At 36.9% G+C, this 19,251-nt stretch overlaps 1 protein-coding gene across 4 annotated transcripts in view; it reads left to right on the plus strand.

The window, feature by feature from the left end:
- The window catches only part of STXBP6 (syntaxin binding protein 6), a 94,890-nt gene that overhangs the window by 62,254 nt on the left and 13,385 nt on the right, over positions 1 to 19,251 (plus strand). For all 4 annotated transcript variants that reach the window (XM_032112412.1, XM_032112411.1, XM_032112410.1 and 1 more), the window contains 2 exons: positions 15,848 to 15,978; positions 17,748 to 17,913. In XM_032112412.1, the coding sequence (XP_031968303.1) occupies positions 15,848 to 15,978; positions 17,748 to 17,913 (297 nt within the window). The remainder of the gene's footprint in view (positions 1 to 15,847; positions 15,979 to 17,747; positions 17,914 to 19,251) is intronic.

A 19,251-nucleotide genomic window follows, 5' to 3' on the forward strand; every position in this document is an offset into this window, starting at 1 on the left:
CTTTGAATGACAAGTACAATACATAAGAACTAGGATGCTGGCAAACGCAAGACGTTTAGTGAGAGATGAAAAGTTCTATCAAGAAAAAACTAGCTTGGTTTTATACTTGCTCCTGCTGAGTGTTGACAAAAGTATCTCTGTTCAGTCATAAATTAGTTGGTTATCTTTTCCAAAATTTAGCAGTGTAGTATGGGAAGATTGGAACAATATTATGCTGTGAGAGAAATTGAATTTGATTTTAACTTTCCAGAGGAATCTCCCTCATGAGGAAATCCCGCAGTCAAGTCTTACTTATTAAAGTTGGTATTTGAATCTTATTTTGCTTTTTGAGTGGTGGCTGTTACATGTTCATTCTTGAACTATTGGATGGATGTGGCTTTATTTGGCACGTTTCTGTATTCTGCTGTAGAGTGGGTGGACTTGATGTGTTCTGCTTTAGTTTAGGTGTGGCAACAGATATATGAAAGTGAACACAAATTACCTGTTTTCTCATGATTTAGGCGGCAAGTGTCCTGAGCCTTCTCAACAGATTACAGTAAATACAAGAAGTAGCCTCGTTTAGGGTCTTACGTTTTAAACAAATCAGAATAATTATTTTCATCTGGTCTTGTTTGAACCTTCTAGGTCTGGTGGGAAGAAATCAAATGCATTTTCCATATCAAGTGTGTTTCCAGAGTTTCTTGTAAAACATATAGTGTGGTATATGTTATCCACCCTGTTACCTTCAGTGCACCGCAAAGGACTGAAAAAAGTCAGTCATGAGATAAGATGCCATGAGACAGAAAAGCTGCACTGTCAGATTTCATTTCTCAGGTTGTGCACGTCTTTAGATCTGCTTGTGTTTAAAGTTCATAAATTCAAGTACATAGTTTTAGGAAACCTGCCGATATTTTTGTGGGTTTTTTCACATTGTAACAGTCTTGCCAGGTACCAAATTTGCCTTATCGTATGCTGGTCTGCACCTCAGTTCCTACTACAGGAAAGCTGAAAATCAGTTAGAAGAGTAAAGTACAGGGAGATGTAATAACCAGTTCATCCACTTTAAAATACACCCCTCTCATTGCATTTTGCAATGAATACATAGTGACAATAGTAGGAGCAAACCTTCAAGGTGTTATAGTTCTGCTTGTAGTATCAGTTCTCTCTATATTCAGATTGTTGGGGATTTTTCAGCATTTCTTCATACCCAGTCTGTTCTTAGTGCCTTTTTCTTTTTTTTTACCCCTCCCCTCTGTAAAGTGATCCTACCGTATTTATCCTAGTTTGGAGAATTCTCTGTCCTCCAGATACCAACATGGTTTAGGGCTTTTTTGCACTACTGTAACATTGTATTTTTCCTCTCCCGATTTTTAAAAAGCAAGAGTTTTTTAAAAATTTGATTGCAGTGGTACTAATGTTCTCTGTAGAATCACCCACCAAGACAGCCAGCAGCTCCATCCATTATAGCTCTTGTACCAACATTCACAGCATGGCTGGAAGCTAAGGGGGCACATCTGGTGCCTCAAGTTCAAGCTGTTGAGTGTCCTAGATAGTGAAACTGCTTTAAATATTTGAGATTTTAGATCTCTCTGATCCAAACTCTCTGTATGTTTCATGCCTGTTCTTTGGGCATTTTTTTCTCCATTTGCAGCCTTCAAACTGTTGCATTTATCTGCTTCAGAATATCTTTAGTCTTAACCTTTTGAATGTAGGAGAAATCTGGATCTGGGGAACAACTCTTTTTTCCTTCCACCTGTTTTTAATTTGGCTATAAATATAAATGTATTACTAATACACAAAATCTGCAAAAGATAATAATTGGTTTTTCCCCTCTCAAAGGCTGTTATTAGTGTACTGTGTCCAGGAACACTGTGGATATTGCTTTAAAAAAATGTATTTTTCCCTCAGTGTGAGTTGCTTTTACCTTATCCTTTGTGTACTGTCAACTCATTTATACTTTCACTGGCTGTTTTCTGGTAGGAAATTGGTCCAATACAGTCAGGCAAAACACACACTTTTAGCCAAATAATTCATACCTATCTACTTGGGCAGATAAAATTCTATTGTTCAGGTACTTCAAAACAAGAAAAAAAAGAAACAAGCAGTAGTGCTTTTAACAGACATGAGTTTATTTCTGGCTTCATGGCAGTTTTTTTGTTTCAGATTGGGGTTTTTTGCTTGGTTTTGAAAAGCAGATATATGGGGTAGATGTGTAACAATTTTGGTGCATTTTATACTTTTCACAGAAAGAATATTTTTATTTTTCAGTTTTTCACGAAGTGTGCCACAGCAGACCAAGCTTAGATGAGATAGTACCCAAACTCTAATCTGCTGATCTGTTTCAAACCAGGTGTTAGTATGCATTTCCTGTTCATAGACCTTAACTAAGAGGACCTGACTTGTCAGATCAGTTGGCCCTGTAGGGAGGATTAATAACCCTTCAAAAGGCCAACTCAGTTCACAGAACGTAGATGTCTTCTTACACAGCTTTTGAGATGTACACTTCACTAACTATCTCCTAGTTCCATCTGTCAATCTCTAAATAAGCCGAGGTCTTGCATTTTAGTCTATATATTGGAAATGTTGAAAATAGTGGCTTATTTCTTGCCCTGTGAAGGAGGAGAAAGACTTATGGAATTGCATCTTACTGGAGGAGGGTCACTGGTTTTAATCTTTCAGAAAAAGTGACATATAAGTACAATCTAGTAGCCAATACCAAAATTCTTTGGTGTATGCTATAGCACTTGGATGTTATACTACTGAGTGCTTCCTATTTATTGTGCATTGAATGGTCACCACTAATGTGTAGTATAAAAATAACTTTCTTAAGTTCTGACTTCATTTTTTTTAATTGGTTCTTTGGATTTCTACTTACCTTATGTATCAATGAGATATTTCGGTTTGGAGGTACAAATATTTTAAACAGTTTGGTTTTTTTTTTTTAATCTTATGTTCATTGGGAGCTTTGTGACTTGATAATTGGTACTTGGTAGAGTGAAATTGAGTGTACATTTGTAGTAGTAGCTTCTATTGTTGGCATTTATAGAGGATGGACAAAATTAATTCAGTCTACACATACTTCTTAAATAACCCTTCAGTTTTGACCTGGAACCCAAAATAAAACATTAGTATGTTTCCAAACTGAATTTTATTTTCTCCTGTGGCTTCATATCACATTTCAGCTGTACCTTTAGATCTGGCTTCTTAATGTTTGACTTAATGTGTCAAAAAGTCTTTCTTGTAGTGAAAGAACCCATGCCATTGGGTCTGTTAGTTTTCCTTCCCTTCACTGTATCTATTTTGGTAGGATGACAGTGTTTGGAAGGCTTTAGCAAGTGTCTGTTAATCTGAAAACTACTTTCATTACAAGCCAAGCTAAAAAGGAGAAAAGGATTGTGGGCTGTTGTTTGCTTAGGTTTTTTTTTGGTTGGTTATTTTGGGTTTTTTTTTAGGTTTTGGGGATTTCTTTTTTTTTTTAATTTTGTACAAAGGGAAGCAGCATGGGGACAGTAGTATGTAAAATAACAAAAATACAAGAGGCTTCTTAAAAATCTTTTTAGGTGGTCTTTGTACTTCAGCCAGTGGGCTATTTTCCATGTTCTGCTTTTCTTTGGAAACAGTTGTCTCCAAGTTGACCATGAGCCAGGAGTGTGTCCTTGCTGCCAGGAGAGCCAGTGATATCCTGGGGTGCATCAGGACAAGTGCGGCCCACAGATTGAGGAAGGTGATCCTGCTCCTGTACTCAGCCCTAGTGAAGCCACATCTGGAGTGCTGTGTCCAGTTCTGGCCTTCTCAGTACAAGAAAGACAAGGAGCTGCTGGAGAAGGTCCAATGATGGCTACAAGGATGATTTGGGGTCTGGAGCATCTCCTGTGAGGAGAGACTTGCAAGAGCTTGGCCTATTTAGTCTAGAGAAGATACAACTGAGAGGGGATCTCATTAACATATATAAATATTTCAAATCCCAAGAGGATAATGCCAGACTCCTTTCAGTGGTGCCCAGTGACAGGACAAGGAGCAATGGTCAGAAACAAAAACAGGAAGTTCCACCTCAGCATGAGGAAGAACTTCTTTTCACTGAGAGTGGCAGAGCATTGGAACAGGCTACCCAGGGAGGTTGTGGAGTCTTCTTCTCTGGAAACATTCAAAAACCACCTGCACAAGTTCTTGTGTCACCTGCTCTAGGTAATCCTGCCTTGGCAGGGAAGTTGGACTGAATGATCTCCAGAGGTTCCTTCCAACCCTGACAATTCTGTGATTCGTAGCTTCACAGCTGATAGATTAAATCCGAAGCCAAATTTCATTTGAGAATACAGAGGATGGCATGCCCTTCCACATGACTGGGCAAAAAATCTGGTGTCTAAAAGGACTACGTGGAGTATATTCCTGTAAGAAATACGCCTATAAAACAGCAATAAGTAATCCTGTAAAATAAGGAACTATACATTTCTATTCACAAATCAATAGGCCTCCTTCCAATGAAAAATAATTTAAACTGAAAAAAAGCTGGTGGCATGCACTTGAAATGTTTAGTCTTAAATCTAGTAAATTTAATTAACCTGCTGAAAATCTTTGAAGTCAGTAAAATTGTTGAGAAAGAACTGCAAACAGTTTTTCTGATATTGTTTCTTACAATTAGTTCTGGGGAAGCACTAATACAGACAATTAAAAAAATATGTGTTGTAATTGACTTGCTGAGATTTCATGGAAGAAAGCTGCAGACAGCAATGCATTTGCCACAGTAGTTTTTGGCTTTTCTGACAACCTACTGGATATTTCCACTTAATTAAGTTTATTGTGACGTCTTGTATCTATGATTTTAGATATTAATCTTTTGTTCAGTTGAACAGTCTGAGAATGTACATTGTCAAAATACTTTATTATTTAAGTACCTCATCATAAATCACTTTTCTATGTGACTTTGGAAAGTCAGCCTTTTGTGTAAAGTTTTGAAAAAGTGTGTGTGGGCATGAAGTTCCAATTTAGAGAGGTGACCTTCACCTTAAACTTGTGCTAGTTATACAGTCTGTGTTCTGGGATATGTAAGCTGTTAGGAAAGTCCTTCAGCTGTCCTCTAATTGCATATCAAAGTGAGACTTAGCAGTGCACAATTCTCTTTCACCACAAAATGTTGCTTGACGGACCTTTCTTTAGTGGAATAGCTTTTAAAATTACTGTTCAAGGAGGTTTTTCATTCCTTAACTGCTTTGTATGAAATACAAAAAAAATTACTCTCTGGACTACTACTGGATACCTGTGATAGAGATGAGACCTGCTGATCTGTAAAACACTGCTTTTGTGTGAGACATATAACATGAGCTTTCTCCCAGATCTAATAGCAATAGTACTGCTGGTCTTATTTTAATGTACTTAATTCAAGTTTAAAAAAAAAAAAAAGAGAATATACATACTTTAGAGATTTTTTTTTTCTACTTTTATATCTTAGGCTAAGTGCAACCTGAAATGCAGGTGTTGTAGCTGTATTTTATTGTGGTTGTTTATTTATAAAAAATAATTCAGACAGCAAAAACCATCATCATGTAAAAATGTCCCTTCATGGTAATTATTACACTTGCAGCAATAAGATGCAAGAAAAGATGGGCATGTGGCTTAGCCTGAGTAAATGTATTGTGGGTTGTAAACTGTGGGTAGAGTATTTCATAGGCTGAGGTACTGGTTTTTGTTGTTGAATGGATGGGATTTACATAACTGGCTTTCGCTAAAATTTTCCTTCCTTCTTGACCCGTCCTGTAGTCAGCCCTTGTACCTCCCCGCTGTTACGTTTCTGGGGAGTTTATTGGTTTGGGGATGTGTGTGTTTTAATTTCTTCATAGCCTTAGGTGGTAAAAGTCTACCAGACTTTTTTACTTGCTTATATTGAGATATAGATGTTATCATACCACATGTGTATGTGCAGGGTTCTCTAGAATTCTGAGAGTTTGAGTTGTAAGTGTATGGAATAATTTGTCCACTGCTGTTCTGACTTAGGCCACTGTATAGCAAAAACTGGGGATTTTGTCTTGAATGGCTGTTAATAGTCCTTTCTTGCATCTGCTGCATGGAAAGTATTTTCTTTAGTAGCAGTCTCATCTGCTGTGTTTTAGGTCATTGATCCAGTGCAAAATCAAGAAAACACAGTTTTCTAAGTAACTTTAAAAGCTCCAGTAAACCCTCTACCCTGTTACAACAGGATTCTCCTAGAATGTAGGATCTTAAAAGTCATTGGCCAATTTGTTTCAGAACCTGAAGCCTGTCAAGTTATCTAAGCAAGCTTAGAAATGGAGCACTATTCGTTATATACCATGCTCTTTGTATGAGTTACTGAGTAACAAATTCAGCCTTTAATTTTCCAGAGCCTCTTCCTGCCTCTCAGGACACTTGCTGTGAAGTTCAAACATTGTTTTCAGGCTGGTGAGGTAATTCCTAGTGTACTCTCTGCTGCGGATGCACATCTGTTAACTTATACGGGAATTATGCCAAATTCTACTTAAGTTCACAAGTATTTTTGTAGTATTGATTTTAATTGGTTCCCCACAGTTGCAGGTGCTGAAATGACCAGAATGTGATAAAAATACAACCCACACAGATATTCACTGTGGTCTGTATCTTGAGCCTTGATTTCTCAGCTAAATTGAAGTGAGATTTTCTGCAGTGTGCATAAATGCTTACAAGGTGATTTTAAAGTATCCCGTTCAGCAAAGTCTGTGTAGGATGCTGCCTTCCTTTGAAGGAAAATAGAGCAAAGAAGATTGAAGGTATAGATCCAGACAAATAGAGTGAACTGAAGTTCTCAATCGCCAAATACTCTCCAGTTAAGAGACGAGGCTCTATCATGCCAGGACAGGGTGAAAGGCTAATGTAAAACGCTCCAGGTCAGGATCAGCAGGAGCTCTACACTAATTAAGAGGGCCCTGATGAAGATTCTGGTGTCTGGGTTGTGGGAAATTCATCCTTCTTCCCTGGGACCTGGCTGGAATACCTATTATCTTTCCCTACAGTAACCCTGCTTTGGTAGATCTGCCTGAGCAGCATCCTGTCCTCTCAGCTAGGTTTTAACTAAAAACATACACACAGTAAATCTGCTGGTTTTGACTAGAAATATCTGGAGTCCTCAAATGCAGCTGGCTGTGTGCAGGAAAAAGGAGGTGGGAAAAGTTTGAAAGTTGGCTGCTTTGCAATATAAAGTAGTAAAAGGCAATTCAAACAAAACCTGGAAGTTCAGTCATCATTCTGGAAGTGAAAATGTGTTTAATAAGATTCCAGATATTTGCAGTTAAGCAGAAGCTTTCTCTCTGGCAACAAAATGAAGTCTGCCATTCTTGCCACTGTTACCTACATCTGTCTTTATAACTGCTACTATGAAAAGCAGTTGCCTTGACATCAGTAACTTAAACTATATTGCTGTAGTATTTGAAGAATAATTTAAGCAAGCTATTAATTTAAAACTGAAAATTTTCTATATTTCTAGCTTTAAAATGTTGATGGAAATGAAAGATGAGTCTTCTGTAATGTGTATGGATGATGGGGGGGTCCAGGTGTTTGAATAGTCATAAAATCTGCTTTTAAGGCCAAGTATTTACTTGGTTCTGTGAAAAGTGAGTATCACTAGGTGAAAAAACAAAAGGCAAGGCACTCTGCCTGTAAGCAGCAGTTTGTTATTAATGCAGTCAGTAGTACGTTTAGAAAGCATACAAGCTCTCAACAATTCATACAGGCTGTCTTCAATTCTCACAACAATTTATGGTGTCATACACATGAAAAAAAAAGTTTTTTTCGTTGCAACTCAAAGCAATTTTTTTGGTTTTTTAAATGTAAAGGCACCTGAAAACTCTTTTGTCTAGTCCCTTTTCTTGGGAAGATACAGCACATATCTTAACCTGAAATACCAGGTTAACTGATTTTTTTAATGCTTGATTTTTCTTTTACTATTCAACAGATAAAGGTAACTTGCATGTAGAAAGAAAATTTGTTACTTACATAAAGCTACATTTCGAAGAATGTATGAATATGTGTTAATTGGGTAGATGTATTTCATACATTTTTATCCTGAAGCATGAGTCTGGCAACTTGCTACAGGCAGTGATGCAGTAGAGCTGATTTAAGTGGACAGATGATACATATTGTTTTCTGAACTATTGGGAAGGGCTGTGGGAAAACTGGTATGTGTTTAAACTTAGGAGTAGTTTGCCTCTTGTATCTGAAAGCTTCTCTTTTTTCCAATTTTATGTCAAAACATTATGCTGTGCATAAAGAAACAGAAGGAATCAATGTTTGGTTATACTGCTATGTATTTAGGGCCACTTACATCCTCATGTCCTATTTGGCAAGTGGAGAAGGTGGGACTGTGCTGCTTGTCCCTGCTTTCAATTCCTTAGATCCCAGATGGTGAGAAAGCAGCACTGTCAAATGAAGGAAGAGGAAATATGGGCAAAAATAGGAGATGCCATTCTGTGAAGTCAAGCCTCAACTTCTGAACATTTTGACACCTGGCAAGCCTTGACCAGCAAGCGGGAATTTAAACTTGCCCCAGTTTTAGCTGCTTTTGTTTATTTTCAGTGAGGCTACCTGTCTTTTGCTGCAAACATATCCTTTCTTTGCTCTGTACCTAAAAAAAAATTAATCCTGGAAGTGGCAACGTAAGTCTGAGTTCTTTTTACCACAGTCTTCTCAGAGCACCTCTTTGTATTATAGATAGTTGGGGTCTAAGAACTGTGGCAGATGTGCAGAAGGTAATAGTTGGGCAATCACAGTGGGAAGGCTCAAAGTTCTAGAATTAATTCAGACTGCACATTAAATCAGTATTCATTGAAACTGTTCTGAGAAAACATTAAACACTACAAGTTTTGGTGCTCAAACTCAAAGCTGGAATTGACAGGTAGCAAAGCTCACAACCGTCACCTGAAGCCGACTGCAAATAGTTTTCCTAAAATTCACATGGTATACTAAGACAGTTTCATGTATCTTGTCCTTATTGCTCAATACCTAAGTAAGTCAGAATGCACCTGTTTGCTCCATATTAATTCTCAGCTTCATTTGTCTGATTGTCAGAAAGTTCTGGAAGTTAGCTTGTGGGAGCATGTCCCCTGAACAGTAGTAGTTTGAACTACCTTGGAGCCTTGCAGAACAGAGTAATACAAACTTCTACTATCATAAGCATTAAGGGGATATGATTTAGTGTCCTTTCCCCTGCCTAGTCCTCGTTTCCTTGCTTTGGGAAGAAAACAGGGTGGGTAAGATTTTGAAATGGGGGGAAAACAATTGTAAGGTTGTTATAGTGACAGAAAGAAGAGCTGCTCATGTTGGAGGAATAGAGATCATCTTTTCTTGCCTTTTGTTTTGGAGTTACATAGGTGAGAATAGCAAATGGGGGTCAGTCCTCATAGATATCTTAATGTTGTCTTTTCTTTGGGCCTTTGTACTTTGACATTTGAAAGAAAATCCAAGAAATATTTATTTCTCAAACTTCTGGGGCATTTCCACAAATTACTTGTGCTTTGTCCTCTGAATCAAAAAGTCCAATTGCAGAATTTAGTAGCAACTGGACAAAGATAAAAAAAGTCACTATTTTTTCCATGATCAGAAACTGCAGATCCTTAGGTGTCCGTGCCCATGCCAATCATCATGGAACTAGATGATTTTTGAGGTCCCTTCCAACCCAAACCATTCTATGATTGTACTCTAAGATCAGCCTAACTGGTAGCCATATCATACCAGGATTGTGTATGTGACTGTCAGAAATTTAGTCAATGAGCTATTTGCAAGTTTAAGAAATAGTTGTTTCCTTGGCAGCTAGGAATGAAGGGACTTGCAGAATAAGAATTAGGTGTAATTGAACAAACAGAATTTTAGAGGGAAAAGACAGCGTTTCAATATGTAGCTCTCAAGAACTGGAATGTATAGAGGAGTATCTCTGCCACAATCTGTTCATAACCTACTCCTTTTCCTTAAGAACTGGCTTGGGAAGAAGAAACATTTCTGACACAAATTCTAATACATAATTTTATCTATTTCCTAGTAAAATCTGTATTAGCTATTAAATAATATTTTTACTTAAAATGTACTCCTGCTTTTCATTTTGCTCTCTTTATTCTGTCTGAATCAAAAGCTGTTTAGGGAACTCCTGGCAACTTTTAAGACTTGGTCTCAGTCTGAAGAGTTCTGCTTTATGAGAACTTTAGGAGTTCTGCTACCATGAAGATAGGAATGATTCTAAAAGATAGGAATGATTAAATTCTAGATTCAGTGACCATGAAATCACATCACACTGCATGGTATTGAGTTCAACGTTTTCTTCATCAGAGATGTTTTTTTGAAAGGCTGTCTTGAGTGCATTCTAAGGATTTTTCCACCCCTAGTTATTAAGAGCCAGTTTGAAGAACTGTGCATAATTGTTTCCTTGTGAACTGGTGGATGAGTATCCACTGTACAGCATTTGATATACAGCTAGATCATGGTATAACATTTAATTGATAAATATTTTTGGATTGAACTTCACAGATAGCCAATGCCTTCAGAGGACTTCACAGGCCTACTCAGGAGCAAGTCTCAGCCTCACTTTCACAAATGAAACAGTTTCACGAAAGTGAGTTTTTGATTATCTCAATTTTTTTTGTTCGTTTGGTTTTTCAAGAGCTGGTGACACAACAGCAATATAAGTTAAGGCTGTTTAATTTATCAATCTGTACAGTGCCCAGATAAAGCAAATCCTTGTTACATTGTGAAGAGTTGCAGCAGCCACTGCCTGCTTCAAAATTTTATGCTTTTAAATTTCTCCCTTCAGTGCACTAGAAATACATGACAAAATGACTAGAAATTTTGTAATGTATTTAAGCCATTTGTCATGAGATGCCTATTTACCTAGAGTTTGAGTTATTAAATTTATAGATCCAAACTTAAAGAAAAATAAATAAAAGTTCATAGTGGATTGGTTTAGAGCTTTCAGACTGTTTCTCAAGGCAAAGTATTGTGTGGTAGGTATTTAAGGGATTGGTTTTCAGCTTAGGTTTTTCATTCAAGTAAAGTTACTTTAGAGGAGAAAAAAAAATAAAGAAAATACATTCTAGGCAGCAGATGAGATGATCTGTAACTCCATGACAGTTTATAACTTTAAATACAGCTTTCTGTGTACGAGGAGCTGTATTGATTTGCTGCTTAAGCTGCTGGACATGCTTGTGGGGCTGGATTCTAAATGAGGTCTGGAATTCAAATACTTCTGTTTCCATGTGTTCCAACTGATGAGAACAATGACTTTTCTGACTCCGTCACATATTCTCTAAAGCTAGTTCTGATCTATTTCTGCCTTGTATTCTTTGATCTGATTTTGAAGTGAGTATTTCACTTAAATGCATGCTTCTCCGGCGTTAAATACATCTGTGAAACTTAATACTGCAACCTATTTTTATTTATTTTGCAAAATGGTTAAAATGTCTTCCATGCCAGAAGAACTAGTGCTGTTTCTGACTCATCAACTTTTGGTTGTATGTTAATCTAGTGTTAAAAACAAACTAAAACCACATAGAAAGAAACGGACAAGTCCAAAAAAGTGACAAAACCAAACCTCTCAATGTCTTCCATCATAAATTGCTGTAGCTGATTTCTCACACATTTTCTTACTTCACTGATAACTGTATGTTGCTTAAAAAGAAGAAATCTTATTTCCATCTGTGACACACAGAAATGCCATATGAACCAACCATTTATTGATGGGTTCCAAATAAATGTATTTTGTCCACGCTGCTACAGCTTCTTGTTTGGAAGGCATAGTGTTACAATTTAAAAAAAAGGCAAAGCAAACAAAAAAACCACTTAAAGTTGAAGCATAACTTAAATAATTGCCTTCTATTAAGGTAGATAATGATTGTGTAAGATCTTAGCAAAAATACCTAAATGATTTGTCAGAGAGGGAATGTGTCTAGGTTGCTTCCACATTTTTTCATTTTTTAGAAAATACTTTTTACATGTTGGCAAGGTAACCCCCACTCAGTGGCTGGTGAAGTGCTCTAGTTTTTCAAGCAGCATAATGAGCAGCTAGTGAGGATGGTTTTCCTGACTGCCAAAGGGTTTCTCAGAGTTACAGTGACTGCCATATTACTGTCAAGCTGTCATGGACTAAGTGATGGTTTTAAAGCATGTTTGGTGGGTTCAAGGGTAGCTGGGTTTTTGAATGCTATAGAAATGCAAGCTGTTTCCTAAAATACTAAGACACAAAAGGTGAAATGCAACTAGATCTGTTTGCACAATAATCATGAGTGTGAGATGTAAAGGAGGAACTGCCATTTTCCCAAGAGGATTGCATCATTTAGCTTAAGGCTGAATTTCTGCCTAAGGTGACTGACATACCCAAGATCCTTTTAAGTTCCTCCATAGAAGAGTAGCCCTCTTGGCCTCTCCCAGAGTTACTGTGTGGTGGATGATACAGAAACAATCACCTAATCAAGGTGCTTTTGTAGTTCATCACTAACAGGCATTTTTGGGAGGTGTTGAAGTTTGGAAATGTAATGTGACACTTTCACTGCAGTGCAGAGCACTAATGGCTTCAACTGAAGATAAAGCTGCTGTTCACAGATTGTTAAAAGTGCTGTGTAGAGAAGTTTGGAGAAGCAGATTTTGGATATGTCAAATGAACCAATTTCTGGAGATGCTGAGATTAGATATTTAGTGTTAACTATCATCTGTAAAATTTGGTATTCTCACCTTGAAAGATGCAATGACCCCTGTTTTCAAGAGCACTAGAATGCATGTCATGTAGATGCCTTCAGAACAATGAGAAGTTTGCTGTATTAAAGTTTAAGGCTATAAATTTCGTAACTGGTTATCCATGAGATTCTGAGGGGGAAAACAAGTGTTTGATCACACAATCATTCTGTCTGGTGCTTCCTAGTGTCGAACCCTTTGTTTTGTAGTGCTGCTAGTGTTAATTATATATGTGACCTACATATAGTATGCACAGTTTTTTCTTTTTAATACATGGCTGATTTAGCAGTAGATCATTGCCCATTTTGCGTGGAAAGAGAATAATCTGCAGGCCATAAAAGTTGTGCCACTGTTAAATAGCCTTCAATTAGTACTGCTTTGTAGAATATATATGAAAGTTGGTCTAGTAGAATGCTGTAAAGTATTTCAAAGTGATCATTGGAGTTGACAAAAAAGACATGAATACATGCAAAGTAAATTTAGAGAAGATAGGCACATATGTCTGTACAGCTTTTGAGTTTGTTTCCCAGTCAGTGCTGTGTAGACTTGCTGTAGAAACAGAACCTGCATATACGCTGCAGGTATGGATAAGTTTCCTAACACCCTTGCTTTTTTAGGATTGTTACGTTTGGATGCATGGGCCATTGAGCAAGCAATGAATCTTTAATACTAATCTCCCTTCTTAGTAATATCAGTCTTTGCATTTCAGTAGTCATTCTGGTCTAATTTTGCTGCTACCTTTCTGATACAGCATTGGTCTTCTGTGCTATGTACTATTTGATGTAAGATTCTAAGTCATGTACTGCACCATGCATCAGTTTGGCTCTCAGTGCTTCCACTGTCAGTGAGGAGATTTCTGGCAATCTGTTTACTACATTCTTGTCAATAGTCTGATCAATATACTGAGTCCAGCTATGCTTTCTATTTCAAGGTAACTTCTTAAAATCAATTATCTGCCTTGTGGAATGCTAGGGGGCTTTTTGTTTGGTTTGGTTGGTTTGTTTTTTTTTTTTTTTTTTTAACCTACTAAAATTTCCTTGGAAATGAATTTTCTGTTCATCAAGTTCAGTTCTGATAAAGGTGTTTGGACTTTCACAAACACACACAGAACTGAAAACGTTTAAATCTGAGATGTTGAAAAGAGCTTTTCATGTTAATCTGCCTTTGCTAATCTGTTCCTAAGTACATTTAACATCAAGATGCTGATCTGTGCATTTTAAAATTTTGATCCTAAGAATCAATATTAACTTTTTAACTTCATGGAATGATAAGGTATTACATCAGTATTTACTTACTGTTTAACTGTGTCCCTTGTTATAGAAGTGCATGCAGCATGTACATTTTCAGAGTGGGAAGTCTCTTACTTTTCCTGGTTGTTTGGGCGAATGGGATGCACAAAAATAAGCAGTCTTGCTGTTTAAGTCTTGATTATTTTAGAAGCTTTCTTTAACTGCCAGCATCTAAAAGCAGAGAAAAGCGACTTTTCCAATAATACTCTTATTTGGCGGACCGTATGGATGACATTATTTTTGGAAAGCGTTTAAGTAGAAAAAAAATAGATGACACACCAGCTTTAGTAGATTATGCAATACAATGATTATACAAATTATTTCTTCACAGAAAGTGGAAATGTGTTTGGGAGTGAATTAACATACAGCAACAGATAAGTAACATGTAAACAAAATGCATGTTTGACTACAGAAAGTGCCTAAAGCTGCTTGTAGAACTTTCATGGAGTTATACTGATTAGAAGAAATTTTTTTTAGGGAAAACATCTAATGCAGCAAGTCAATTTTCCTGCTGTTGAAAAGTTAGCCTTATTAAGTACTCTTTGAAAACCTGACTCTGACTTAATGATACACTAATTTGAGCATTTATATTGCCTTTTTTATTATTTTCCAAAATAAGAGCAGTCTTCTTTATTTGTGTTTTTAAACATACATTTTGTTTGTAATAAGTAATATCATTCTTATTAATGGTTGTTATTTGTGGTACCTAATATTTGGAAAGGGACGTGTTAAGCAAACTTTAGTTCCTTAATTCTTATACCTCTGTTTTTCACAGTCTGTTTGTCTGACTTGATGGATTTACAGTGTAGTAAGTGCATATACCTGTGTCTCTTGACTGGGAATCAAATGTCACAAATGTTGGTAGTGTTATACAAGCATGATCTACATGTGCCATGTTATGAAGAGACCGGAAAAAATGTCTTGTTTTTTTCAGTCAGTAACATGAAATTCAGTCGAAAGTAACAGGATTTTTTAATAAGGTACATATACTTACATGTTTGTGTTGTTGGGGTTGTTTTCCTTCTCTGTTTCCTAAATTGAGAGGATGAGAAAGAAATTACTAATACTCAGTGCTGAATATGAGGAACTTAAGCAAATTAGCATGGGGGAAAGAGAACAGTAAGGTAATTGATGGTGCACCTCTCCTATGAGGAAAGTCTGAGAGAATTGGGTTTGTTCAGCCTGAAGAAGAGAACACTTTGGGATGACCTAATTGCAGCCTTCCAATATCTGAGAAGCCTACAAGAAATCTGGAGAGGGACTTTTTACAAGAGTATGTAGTGACAGGACAAGGGGAAATGGCTTCACACTGAAAGAGACTGGGTTTAAGTTAGATATTTGTAAAAAAAAGTCTTTATTGGGAGGGTGGTAGGCGCTGGAACAAGTTGCCCAGAGAGGTGGTGGATGCCCTGTCACTGGAGGTGTTTAGGACAGACTGGATGGAGCTCTGAGCAGCCTGGTCTAGTGACAGGTGTCCCTGACCATGGCAGGGAGATTGGAACTGCATGTTCTTTAAGGTCCCTTCCAATGCAGACCATTCTGTGATTCTGTGATTGTAAGAATGAAGTGGAAAGACCTTTGTTGTTATTTTGGGTTTTTTTTTTACAGGATGTTGGTAACTTAAGTTGATGATGGCTAAAATATATCCAATTTTAAATAGTAGACAGCTTGTTTGGCATCATACCACCATTCTGACAATAAGGAATATGCTTTTCAGTGTGTTATACTGGGAAGAGAATGCATTCTACTGTCAGAATTAGTGACATGTATTTGCTTCGTGGGACATTGTAGAAAATACACCAGCAAAACAGCTACTGATAAGTGAAGTAAACAGCATGTTTCTGAATCACAAAGCCCATTTCAGTTATATTTTTTTATATGTTCAGTGACGAACAAGAAACCAGCTCAAGCATCTATAACGAAGGTGAAGCAGTTTGAAGGCTCTACGTCATTTGTCAGGAGAACGCAGTGGATGCTCGAGCAGCTTCGCCAGGTCAATGGTATAGACCCTAATCGGGTGAGTTTGAACAGTTCTAGAAAGTGAAAACTGAGCTCTTACTTAACTGATTGGTGAACCAGGCATTCTTTATTCAAAAGCCATCTGGAAATATAAGATACAAGTTTAAGTGCAGATTCTCAAAAAATAAATAACTCAGTGGAATATGCGAAGTAAATTTTGATGGGAAACAGGGGAGCAGGCTAAAACTCAGTCATATGGGGTTTTTTCTTCTTGTCTTTCCATACTTTTCTTTCTCTTTTCTTTGTGGAGAGCAAAGTAAGAGCCTTGTTTGCTTCAGCTGTAGGCCTCTTGTGGTCTACTTTGGCATGCACCTGTGGTGTGAGATAGAGCAATAGGTAGAAGTACGAATAGAAGGGGTTACTGAGGTTCAAGTTTTTGAAATCTTGGGAATCCTGCATTTTTTCTAGGACAGTCCTCTCCTCAGATATTTCGGCATTTCTTACCTTATGCTACAAAGTGTGGTAGTGTCCTTTAGCTGCAAATGGCAAGTGAACAGCGATTTAAACTAAAAACTACCAAAAATAAAATAAAACAAATCAACCCTATATTAAACAGTTGTGGAATTATTCCTTTAATTTGGACTATACAGCCCACCTTGAGCTATCTCAAGACAAAGTTGTACTAATATGTAATAGGCTTATGAATACAATTCTCCGGTAGTAAAACAACATAATTAGAAGTTTAAAATGTGGCTCATATTATGTGCTTACAAAGTGATTTAGTGTTCTTTTTATAGCAAAATACTTTTGTGACTAACTCCCTTGGTTTCTTCAAAGTTGTGCTCTGATCAGCCACCTAAGCATCTTAACTATGGTGCATCAAATTGTGTTACTACTCAAGTCTTGGTTAGTACCTAAGTACCTAGCATCAAGGCCAGTTACTACCTAAAGTCATGGTACAAAAAAGAAGCCCTTGACCACTGCCCTATGAAATGCAAGGAGTGGAGTTATATTTTCTCTGGAAGGAACTATAAAAACAAGGGAAATGACAAACAGATAAGGGATATGAGTTTTAGGCCCTTTTATAGCATCTGCCATGCAGCTATGTACGTAACAGATTGAAAGTCCTACCAAGCTCTTAAGCTTAGAAATGTTTCTTTCAAACTCATCTCCCTGTGAATTCCAAGTGTCATCAGTTGGAAAAGAACATTTACTAGATTAGATTGCAAAACAATGTTTAGCAAATATTACTAAATATATAGCACTACTTCTTGCATAAAATCCTTTTATTTTGGCAGCTGATGCTGGTATACCTGCACTTCAGTTCATTGTGGGAGTGGTCATTTGTTCATGCTCTCCTGAGTCCTTTGCAACACTTTATGAAAATGCATTAATTACAATAACTAGGACTTGTTATTTGCTTAGCTTATTTATTTGGTTGAGCATGGATAGCAGAGCCACATCTTCTATAATATAGTGTGACCATAGGTTTTGTGTTGAGAGGCGTAAATGCTTGCATAATATAGAATACACAAGTAACTATATATCTGTAGATAGCAAGGGTTTGAGAATTTGACCTTTAATGTTTTGATCTGAATTTTGTTTTCAGATGTTTTTGTCATAGCTGACTATTCCTCATTAAAAATAACAGTAAGAAAAAAACTTCCTGCCTGTTTGGACTTTTTCATCCAAAAATATGCAGTAATTCCAGGATGGTTATGAGTTGCATGACCTTTCTGTATTTTGCAGCACAGTGCATTTTAAAAAATATCTCTCCAAATAATTTCTAAAACTGGAATAATAGAAGTGTGGTTTTTTTTCTTCTAGGATTCCCCAGAATTTGATTTACTATTTGAAAACGCGTTTGACCAATGGGTAGCAAACACAGCTTCAGAAAAATGCACATTCTTTCAGGTTCTACATCACACTTGTCAGCGATACCTTACAGACAAGAAGCCAGAATTTATCAACTGCCAAGCTAAAATTATGGGAGGTAAGCAAATCAAAGCTTAATACTTTGTAGTTGGGCATGAAATGATTTGCATGTGATTTATTCTGTGTTCAGATAAGCTTGCAGCCTAATGGCATCTTGAAATCATGGGTCTGAACTTGCTAACTTTGCTGTAAACTATGCTTCAGCATTTCTCCATCAAGCACCACTTCACACTCTTCTGTTACCTTTTCATTGCTGGTTTTCAGTTCCAAAGGTTACATGCCCTTTCCACCTTGTGAGAAGTTGTTCTCCTCCCTCTTTTTAAGCAACCCTGATTTTGATTTGCCCCTCTGCTTTTGTTCATCCTAAAGTGTTTCTGGGTGGCCTGAAACATCAGCTAAAAGCCTCTTCTGCATCCCTGTTTCCTCACAAGTGGAAGCAAGTGGCTGCATGGTGCCTGATTTTCAGCTGAACTTAAACCATGACACTTTCATAAGTCATGTATCTTAAGGTGAATTTCCAGGATTAGATTTAAAAATATATGGTTAGGTAAAAAAAGTGTGGTCAATATGTGAAATAATCAGTGTTGACCATCTACTTCCTGAGTAACAAAACCTATTTTGGGAGGATTTTCACATATTTCACAAAGTATTCTTTAGGGAAATAAAATTGTTTAGTTATTCCTAGTTACTCCTTTAGTTTGAAATTTCTCAAAATAGGCTCTTTCTTTGTGTGCTCTAAACCAGAACACTTAAAACTTTTACATCTCTCGTGTTCAGTGGGAATAAAAATTTGTTTTTCTCAATGAGCTCACAAACAATAAAAGAGAAGTGCAAGCTGACTTGAGATTCCATTTAGTTGGGTTTTCTTTTTTTCCCAGTAGGAATAGCTTATAAGTATAGGGAGCCTTACTCTTTTTTTCTTGTGGAAATTCATCTCTCGTACATCTAGAGTATATTCCTGTATGTTATTATCAGACGTATTATTTTGTGCAGAGACCTTTACGTGTTCTTTTTTTCTCACTGTTATTTTGTTCCTTTCCTCTAAAACACCAAAAATAAACGTGAAGGGAGAAGCCATCTCCAGTTTGGTGCTTTCATTTTAGCTACTGAAACTAACAGACACAGATAACTTTGTCAATTACTAGTTTTCTTTTAGTGTCTTCTCAAACTAAGAAAAAATGTGCAAAATTTCTTGTAAGTGTCTTCTCTCATTTCTCCTTTTCCACATTAATAGGATTTCCTTTGTTTTCTTTTTGGTGTGGTGGTGGGGAGGGAGCTGCACTAATGGGTGAAGATATACTCTACAATTTTTCTATTTCATATGCAAAGTCTCATGTTGGTTATCAGCCTGCTAATGTTTCTCGTTTCCATCCTTCCTGCAAATAAGTTGTTATTT

This window comes from Corvus moneduloides, chromosome 6 (assembly GCF_009650955.1).
Source record: "Corvus moneduloides isolate bCorMon1 chromosome 6, bCorMon1.pri, whole genome shotgun sequence".
In the NCBI taxonomy this organism is placed as follows: domain Eukaryota; kingdom Metazoa; phylum Chordata; class Aves; order Passeriformes; family Corvidae; genus Corvus; species Corvus moneduloides.